This window comes from Pteropus vampyrus, unplaced genomic scaffold (assembly GCF_000151845.1).
Source record: "Pteropus vampyrus isolate Shadow unplaced genomic scaffold, Pvam_2.0 Scaffold162, whole genome shotgun sequence".
Taxonomy (NCBI): domain Eukaryota; kingdom Metazoa; phylum Chordata; class Mammalia; order Chiroptera; family Pteropodidae; genus Pteropus; species Pteropus vampyrus.
Window position 1 is genome coordinate 2,204,027 of NW_011888943.1, and position 10,084 is coordinate 2,214,110.

Sequence of the window (10,084 nt, forward strand, 5' to 3'; positions counted from 1 at the left end):
GACCCCTCAGAGCCCGTGACGGGCGACCCTGGACCGGGAACCTCACGAATGGGCATGAAAACACTGGAGTGCTCAATTCTTCCAACACAGAACCCCGGTCCTCCCGGAACCCTTCCTTGCCACACTTTCTGGGGACTTTTAAAAAACACGGTATGAGAGAATTTGTCGGAATCATCCTTCGGGTCCAAGGTGAACTGACTCCTCCAGACTCAAGTCTCTTGTGACGAGGGAGAAGCTATGACGTGACTTGCCTTGGAGGCCACCTTTACGCAAATGTTAAGCCACTTGCTGGACACTCCCCGGTGGTGATACCGAGATCAGAAAGCAGGTTTCCCAGACTCAGGCCACCATCTGCCTTGGTCACAAAAGTGGCAGACGGTCTCCTGTCCACTTAGGTTCCCTCCCAACTGTTACTCATCTCAAAAAAAAAAAAAAAAAATGTAAAACCACACACAGAAATACTCGACCCCTCCCGGCGAGTGTGAGCCGCTTTGATGCTCCGGATGAAAACACTGGACTTGGGTTTAACGAGAAGGTGAGGGACTATATTTAAAGTCGCTGGAGTCTTAATATTCTTGCAATTACAGTTAATCAAATTCACAGCCGCCTCTGACAGCTGTGGGTCCTTGAGGGGCGCTTCATGGAAGAGGCAAAGAAATGAAAAATGAATTGTTCTGTGTGTGCATTATTCGTATATTTATTTTCCAATTTTTGCATAACAGTATCTTTGGTTGCATCTGCAATGAGGAAGGCACCAAGTTTTAAAATTCTATAGCCAATTTCTCATTTTAAAACTTCTAAAAAGAATCAGATATGCAAAACTGGCATTTTTACTTAATAGTATCTTTAAAAATGAAAGCAGCATTATGTTCTCATAAATGCTACAGATTTCTCACAGGAGAGAGACATCCACAAATGTCACATCATTTCTGTATTGACCAAATAGCATACTATACAGGTCCTCATTGCTTTTGGAAATTGATTTGTAGTCAAATAAATTCTAAAATCTGGTCACGGTGTGCTACTTCGACCCCAGTATTTCATTATGGAGATTCATAAATTACACACCATTTAGGTTAAAAATGCATATCTTAGAGTTACTCTAGCTTTTTCTATGCCCCCAGAGATGAACACTAAATGTATCGGATCTAAAAGAGTAAGGGGGCGGAATCGGCTACAGGAATGCATCAAGGGCTTGGCGGCTTAACGCATGTTCATAATTCTTTCGTTCTAATGCTTTGAACTCTGCTTAATGATTATTAGAGATGAAAGAGAATGTGGCTTATCCAGGTCCTCAAAGCAAAGATTTACATATTAAATTCCAAAGCCAGCAGGTAGAAGTCTGAAAGAGGGCAAGTTTGTCCTCGACCTCCCCTGACTCGTTTAATATTCAAGAGGAAACTAAGCAATCCACTTCGGTTTGTACATTTGAGTCTGGCCATCATAAACCTTGCCAATCCTGGCTTTCTCTGCCCTGATCATCACCCGGCCCATTTCCGTCAGATCAAAATTCCTTTTCCTGGCTTCAGATGTCTCAGTACAGATATCTTCTGGTAAGCTGTATAAAAGGATGACACAAAGACATCTGTATGGATTCCATGTCTTCTATTGATAATATTCATCACTTTTCAACCAACCGTGTAAGAAGTGTCTATTATGTATTAGACACGGACAACTAATTGGTAAAGTATACCTTATATTTACTTTAACTTTCCACTCCCAAATCACATATTTTAACACACAATTATTATTTTTAGTGAGGCAGTCTCACTACTACTAAGAAAACTGAAAGTCTGAATTAAATGTAGTCGTGCAACTTAAAGAAATAAGCTCATGGGTGGCACTTTCTCCTCCTCTGCTTTCGATCACCCATTTTCCAGCTCCTTCCCCGGCCTCCCCTCCACACCCTCCAAGCTCTGAAGGAGGGTCTACTGTGTATCAGGCACTGTGCTAGACAGCTGAGACCTCACCCTTACCCTCCAGGGTCTCCAATGTTGGAAGCGGGGTCTATAGATATTAGCAATGTGCAAAACAACATGGTAAATTCTACACTAGAGATTGAAAAAACAACAGCAATAAACAGTAGGAAACTGGAAGAGTGACTTTAGATGAGTCAGTTATTTTAGACACTTAGCAAGTAGATATTATTTTAGAGCTGTTTTGTCCTTGGAAAAAGTATTATTTGCACCTTTGTCAAATAGTCTAGGCAAGTTTTCAGACTTGGTGAACTTGAATTCCCTCCTTGTGAATGGATCTCTGGAAAGCTACAGCAATCGAGTCTTACCTTATGGTAACACCTAAAATACGCAGCTCGCTCATCAGAAAATTTCTCCAGTCTCTTTGGACCTTTGCTTGAGGCTTTCTTGAATACTAACCAGCATCGTTGATAAATCTGGAAAGATATACAAAGACTGAGCTCAGCATCACTATGGACTCAGATATTATTATGTGCTGACATTTGCATTTAAATGTTTCCTTTTTGATGTTTTCACCTGTAAAATAGTCACAAGCCATAGATGCAATATTGCTTTGGGAAAATAAAATTTTAAAAACCAAAAATGGTTCCACGGTGAGCGTGCTCTGTTGTTCATCATCACTGGAACCAAAAGAAAATAAGTATTTGAAGGCAAATTTCTTTATGTTTTGATAACAATATCAGCAGGAACATTTGAGAAAAATCTCAGAGCTAAAAATCTCAAATCAGTACAAGTAATATAGACATTCATGGCACGTACTCTAATTTCAAGTGCAATTAAATATAGAAATCATCGATCTGGTATATACTAAAGATGTCATTGGCAATCCAAGAAAGAGACAGCCCCTGGGTATCATTTCTTAAATAGCAAGAGGTATCAGTAAAATAACAGAGTAAATAAAATCAATTCTGCAGCCATTCGTCTTGCACACTCAATGAATTTATCAAGGATTATGACATGGAAACAGAAGTGAAAACGTAATTCAGTGGAGAAAGGGTAGCCTTTTCACAAACGGTGCTGGAATAATTGACTATCACTGGGGAAAAAACTACTTTAACCTAAAATACTCATCTTATACAAAAATTAATTCCAAGTAGGCTTGAATATAAAACAAAACTTAAATATAAATAAAAAACTATAAGACTTTTAGTAAAAAAAAAAAAGAGAGAGAGAGAGAGAGAAAATGTTGAGGAGGATGGGCTAGACAGAGTTCCTAGACTTCTTACCAAAAGCACAATCCGTACAAGAAAAATTTGCCAATTGTACCTCACTAAAACTTAAAACTTTTGCTATGTGAAAAATCCTGTTAAAAGGATGAAAAGACAAGCTCAGATGGGAGAAAATATTTGCAAACCACGTATCTGACAAAGGATTAGTATCTAGAACGTATAGAGACCTCTGAAATCTCAACGGTAAAAAAACCGACAATCCAATTGCAAAATGAACAAAAAGACACAAATAGACATTTCACCAAAGAGGATATACAGATGCTTTGATCGAGAAGCACGTGAAGAGATGTTCAACATCATTAGCCATGTGGGAAATGTACATTAAAACCACAGTGAGGTATCACTACACACCCATCAGATGGGCTGAAATTAAAAAAAATAATAATAATAACACTATCAAATGCTGACAGGGATGCAGAAAAACTGAGTCACTCATACATTGCTGGTGGACATATAAAATGGTACAACCACTGTGAAACAGTTTGGCAGTTTCTTAAAAAAAACTAAATAAGCAACATACGACCAACAGTTACACTCTTAGAAATCAGTCCCAAAGCAATGTAAACTTCCCACAAAAAAATATCTGACCATGAATGTTCCCAGCAGCTTTATCTGTATCACTGAAAAACTGGAAACAACTCATGTATCCCTCAACGGGAGGATGTTGCTAAACTGTGCTACATCCATATCATGAAACACTACTTAGCTACAAAAACAAACGAACTATTAATACTGCAATAATCTGAATGAGTCTTCATAGAACTACGCAAGTGGAGGGGAAAAAAAAGCCAAACTCAAAAGGTTGCAAACATACTGTATGACTGTGTTTATAGCAAAATTATAGAGATTATAGAAAACAGATTAGTGGTTGTCAGGGGATAGGGATGTGCGTGGCAGGGAGCAGAGGGAACAGGGTGTGCCTACAAAAGAGTATCATAAGGGATCCTTTCTGTGATGAAATTGTCCTGTATCTTGACTGTATTCATGCCAATACTTGTACTATAGTTTCGAAGATGTTATCACCAGGGAAACTGGGTGAAGGTACAAGATCTTCGTGTGTTATTTCTTACAATTGGATGAGAACCTATAATGATCTCAAAATGCTTAAAATTTTTAAATGGAAAAATGTAGAGATATTTAACCAAGATCTTAAAATTACAGCCGACTCTATTCAGCTATCTGCACTCTTCATCGGTCCTACAGCTGCTGCTGTCTAATTAACCAGGAGGCCAAGTAACTTTAAGTTTCAAGAACCGTGGGTAAGAGTTCAAGCACAAAATCCTTTGCAGGATGGAGATTCGGTCATGAAAATCAACGTTCTCAGTACCATGGTTGGCAAATACAAATCTTACCAACATCTCACTTATGTCTGCATAACGGATGACACAGCTGGCCCCCTTAAAATTTGACGGCCATCAGAGGACTGTAATTACAGCCGAAATGACTGACGCTCTGATTGTTCAGATGAAACGTGTGGCAAATCGGTCCCTCACTGTCGCTCTCATGCTGGCAACCACTTTCTTTTGTATGTGTCCCCGAAAACATGTTAGAAATTGAGCATGCTAAAGGTATGCAAGAAATATGCCCGCTACCGAAAAAAAAAAATATCTTCACTGAGCTAGATACTTTAAATTTCCTAATTATGCTTCAGCTTTCAGACCCAATATTGAATGATAGCATTTCTAACTTATTTTTTTTTATAGAAGTTGTTCATTTTCTTCACAATTGAACCAATATTTGCCCTCCTTATGTCCAAAGGTTGCTGAACGTAAGCTAGGGGTTCCTCGATTTCGGCATGCCTAACTATTTCCAACGACTCCATCTGTATTAAAGTTTAGAGGATTACTTGCCCCATTCTTTGTTTTTCTTTTGTTTTATTAAGTAGTAGGGACAAAAGTACAATGTTTGAATTCAATAACTGCAAAGGTACGAGCATATAAATCCACATGCAACATTGCTTGTAACCATCGGCTGGGGATAAGTGAAAACGTTTTGGTTCATCGGAAGATGAGTCAAACCGAAGTTTGGTTGATGAAAAGGCAGCTCGAAATGTTTGTGACATAGAGACACATGGCACAAAAACAGTGAAAAGAGGGATCTGTCACACGTCATACATCAGCGACTCCCAGAGTTGGTCCAACATCACTCGAGATCATTGTTAAATGTGCAGATTCCCAGAGATCAGCCAAGGTCTACCGAATCACATCCCCTGGGGCTGGAGCCAGACAAACTGGCTCTTTAATGAATCCCCAGGTGTTCCACCGGCAATTTGCAAGCCGGTGCCATAAATGTTCATTGAGACTTTCACACAACGCAATGCTTCTCACTTGATGGACCGATGGACCGCCAACAAAGAACTCGACAACCAAAGGTCCCTGATGGGGACCCCTGAGATGTGCGGTTTCTAACTAGTGGCCGCGGCGGCAGTGTGAGATGCCACCTCGGGTCTGAGAGGCACGCTGACGGAAAAACTTAAATCTGGCTCAGTAAACTCCCTATTTCAACTGCCATGCACTGTCTGTCCTAAGAACACCAGAAAAGCCACGCAGCACCAAAGGATTAAAAACTTATCCTAAATATCTCAGGATTCTTTAGAAGGACTGAAACAGGAAGACTCAGTGAACTTGGTAACATGTGGAGAAGACTAGCTGAATTAACACTGGCATTGCTGAAATACTAAAAGGGTGACAATTTGAGAACAGTCCCATAAACTTAATAGTTTAGGGCAGTATTTTTTCTTTACATTAATTCATTCAACCACCTTCACATATTAAATGACACATCTACATACCGTCTATACTATTTTCCAGTGAACATTTTTCTTTCAATAGACTCTTGTTGTTTGTTTTTATTTGTTTGCTTTTAATTTTTCATTATGACGACACTGGTTAATGAAATCCAGTAAGTTTCATGTGTATAATTCAACAGTAAGGCATATATATGTATATATATATTGCATAGCGTGTTCACGGCCCAGAGTTAGATTTCTTTCTGTCACCACATATTTGACACCTTTTACTCCATCTACCTCCCCCCTTCCCCTCTACCCTCTGGTAACCACTAGTCTATTGTCCAGATTTTTTTAACTAAAATTTTTTTAATTTAGAAGAGGAAACTTCTATCCTAACCATAATAGGAAAGAGTAGTTTCGCTGCCCATGAAGAGTTGGCAATCATGATGATAAATGCACTGTTAGGGAATGTGATGACAGAATAATTTTCATGTTGAGGTACCTCGCCCTCTTCTACGCATCAGGGCTTCTCCATCTTAGCAGTACTGACATTTTGGGGAAGATGGCTTTTTGTAGCGGAGGGCTGTCCTGCGCTCTGTAGGATGTTTAGTAGCATCCCCAGCCTCCAGCGACCGAACTCCAATAGCACGCTCCCCCCACTTCGGCTGACACCCCAAATCGCCTCCAGACATTGCCCATTGTCCCCATGCGGGGCCAAGTCAGAACCTCTACTTAAGATGAAGCCATGCCGATCTGAGATGGCACATTTGAAGAATGTGTGCTTTACAAATACCTTCAAGGGCCAGGTTTAGCCAAGTCAATCCACACAAGCCACTGCTGAAGCTGAAACAGATAAACGCATCACACAGTGATGACCACCTGGGTAGATATGCACCAGATTCAGCAGCTACATGAAAAATCCCCTTCGGTGTGTGTTTTGTTGTTTTTGTTGGTGGTTTCATCGTACCTCATTTTCAGCCTTAAGCTGTCACTGAACCTTACGAGATTTGTAATATTTTCTCATTGTCTTCCCTCTCTTTAAAACTTGACAGCTTTAATAACTGCTGAACTCCGGTTTCAAACCCCTGACATTTTTACTAGCTTCTGTTCCTAACAAAGAACATTCTGGTAAATTCACCACAATTTCCAGTGCCAAGAAGCAGATGAGGATTCGCTTAGAGTTCCTAAACCTATTATCAGTCCCTCACGACGTCCCGGACAGCCGAGTCACAAATTAAACTGCTGGAGGGTACACAGGCAGTTATGAAGCACATTTTGACCACGAAATTCCTTTGAAATGGAAATTATATACTGACACCAGAAAAGAGGACAGCTAAGCAAGAGTGACCCTTTAGTCTTCATGGTCTGTTGCAAGAGATGGCAAACTCGTTCTGTAAGTAAAGGGCCAGAGAGTAAATATTTTAGTCTCTGATGGCACAGGTCTTTGTTATGACTACTGAACTCTGCAACTGTAGCATGAAAGCAGCCACAGAATACATGTATGTAAGTGAATGGCGTGACTATCTTCCAATAAAACTTTATTTAAAAATCAAGCAGTGGGCCAGAAGTGACCCTCGGGCCAGTCTGCCAAGCTCTGGTCAGCATTTCTCAACTGTTTCAGCTCAGCTCACTTTTCGATGAACATAAGAAATCTGTTTGGCATGTCCCTCCCGGAGGAAAGAGAGGGTGACAATCCTTATGTATTCCACACTTCCCCACAAGCCAAACTTTTACTTCAATAAAATTATATTAAAATGTTGACCTGATGCTTTTTTAGCCCCCCCACCTTTTCTGGTCTCTCTGCCCATCCACTGTTTGGTATCACATTGCTCTATACTGTCCTGAAGAGGACACTTGCATGCAGAGACATTAGCAGCCCATCTCTGCCCTTCGGATGTATCTAGCTTCTTAGAGTTATCTTATTCTACAAAGTCAAGGTGCACGTAGGGAAAAAGGTAGATTAGGATTGTTTTCCATCTTGCCAGCATGCCCCTTTCTGTCATCATATCGACTTTCTCTTCTCCCCAACTCTAAAGATACACCCTCAGCCATATAATGCTAAGTTAAGCCTCATTTCGCACACACTAACCTTATTTCCATCCACCTATTTGTCTAAACGAATCATGTTTTCTTCATCCAGGATGTTAATACCAGCACCCGGCCTCGGCTAAACTCTCTGTGCACTGTAGAATGCTAAACCTGTTATGTGCATTATCTCAATTAACCCCTCCGAAAGCCCTGTGAGGCAGGTGCTATTTTCATCCCCATTCTACAACCAGGAAATGTCCCCACAGTGAGGTTACTCAAGGGCATGAAGCTGGTAGAAATTAGCCAGGATTCCCGCCTCGGTTTGCGTGACTCTGGAGAACAAAAACTATTAACTGTTACTTTAGAATTTTCCCAGAAAACTTAGACTCCTAGGGATGAACAAACATACACTGAGGGTCGAGCCGCCTGTACGAAGTTTATTTTTATGCTTCACATAATCTAAAAAGAGACATTTAGTTGTAACCATATGCTCCTTCATCTGGACGATAACTTTTCAGCCTAGCTATTTCTGAGTAGCATTTGCATTTGTGATTTTAAGTTCGCTGGCGCTCACTGTTCACCTACGGCGACAGCTTTTGGAGTATTTCTGAAACTGGAGTCTTAAAACCCTACCTAGTCCAAGGACACCACGGTATCCTAGCAGTCTGCAAGAAGTGTGCGCTTTTAAAAGAATTTCACTGTCTCTCGCCTTACGTGATAAAGTATTCAGGATCCTGGACCAAAGTCAAGAAACGCAAACATGCTAAGTATTTCTACCTACGTTGAAAGATTCTCATGCAACTTCTCGATTTCTCGTGGTCGGCCTTGCCTCTCTCCAGCCTCCCAGGAGTTCTGGCTGCAGTAAACTAAAGTCCTAGCCAACTGCCTCTGCAGGCGTGGGCCGCCCGCTGCCTGGAGCTGCCCAGTCACTTCTCCAGAATGCCCAGCCCTCCACTTTGGCTTCAGATGCCCGGCCAGAGTAACCAGCCGCCTTCCTAGAGTCTTGGGTCCACCATGACTCTGAGCCTGATGATCCACCACAAGCCAGGCAGCACCGACCAGCCACGGGAAATGGTGCCGAGTGACACAGCCTGGAGGCAAAGGGAGGAGGCTTTCACCACGAAGAGACAGGAGGTAGGAATGAGCCCAGGAGATAATGCCCCCGCCGTCTGCCATTGCGCAATTTCACAATTGCAGAATCTGGACTGGTTGATCTCTGAGATCAAGACAGTGACCACTTCCTAGTTCTATGAAATGGCTCTGTCACTACGGGGTTTCAGAAGATGATAGATGAAAAGTATAAAAGGGGTTCTGTGCCATCCTTGGGTCAGAACTTGCAGGCTGCTACCAGCTCCACTTACCAAAATAACGAACTGGTTCAGAATCATATATTTTGTGATGGCGAAAAATCATTTTCGCGAGTGAGCAACAAAATTCCACGCCTATCATTTACAGAGTATACTTTTCATTTGCCAGGAAAGAAATGCTAATTTGGAGAAGACTGCAAGGTACATTTGAAATTCACCACAAGAAAAAAAATACCAGGAAAAACAGGATAATTAATCATAAAATAAAATTTTTATAAAGAGGATTAAAAATACTTAAAAGCACCCACAGGCAATAAATTGGCTATGTCAACCTTTTGCTGATGGTGAAGTAAATTATTAGCACAACCTTTCTACAGGCAGAATTATGCCCACCCTTTAACCCGGAAGTATTAATTCTAGAAACTTCTCCCTGAGGAAATAATTAAGGAAATATGCAAACACATATTACAATAGAATTCTTCAACATAAAAACTGGAAATATTCTAAATGTTCCAGGGGACTGGTTTTTATTAATTATGGCCGATCTGGAAATTGGAAACTGCCATCATTAAAAATAATAGTTACACCACAGAAAATGCTGTTAGTAAATTACTACATATAAAAAGCAGGCTATCCCACCACTAGCTATTAGGGAAATGCAAATCAAAACCACATTGAGATACCATTTCACACCTGTTAGAATGGCTATTATCAACAGGACAAGTAATAACAAGTGTTGGAGAGGATGCAGAGAAATAGGAACCCTCATACACTGCTGGCGAGACTGCAAATTGATACAGCCACTATGGAAAA

The 10,084-nt window shown here is 40.8% G+C and overlaps 1 protein-coding gene across 1 annotated transcript in view; it reads right to left on the reverse strand.

The window, feature by feature from the left end:
* The window catches only part of DOK5 (docking protein 5), a 143,015-nt gene that overhangs the window by 81,173 nt on the left and 51,758 nt on the right, over nucleotides 1–10,084 (reverse strand). The window contains exon 2 of the mRNA XM_011370176.1: nucleotides 2,285–2,392. Within this exon, the coding sequence (XP_011368478.1) occupies nucleotides 2,285–2,392 (108 nt within the window). The remainder of the gene's footprint in view (nucleotides 1–2,284; nucleotides 2,393–10,084) is intronic.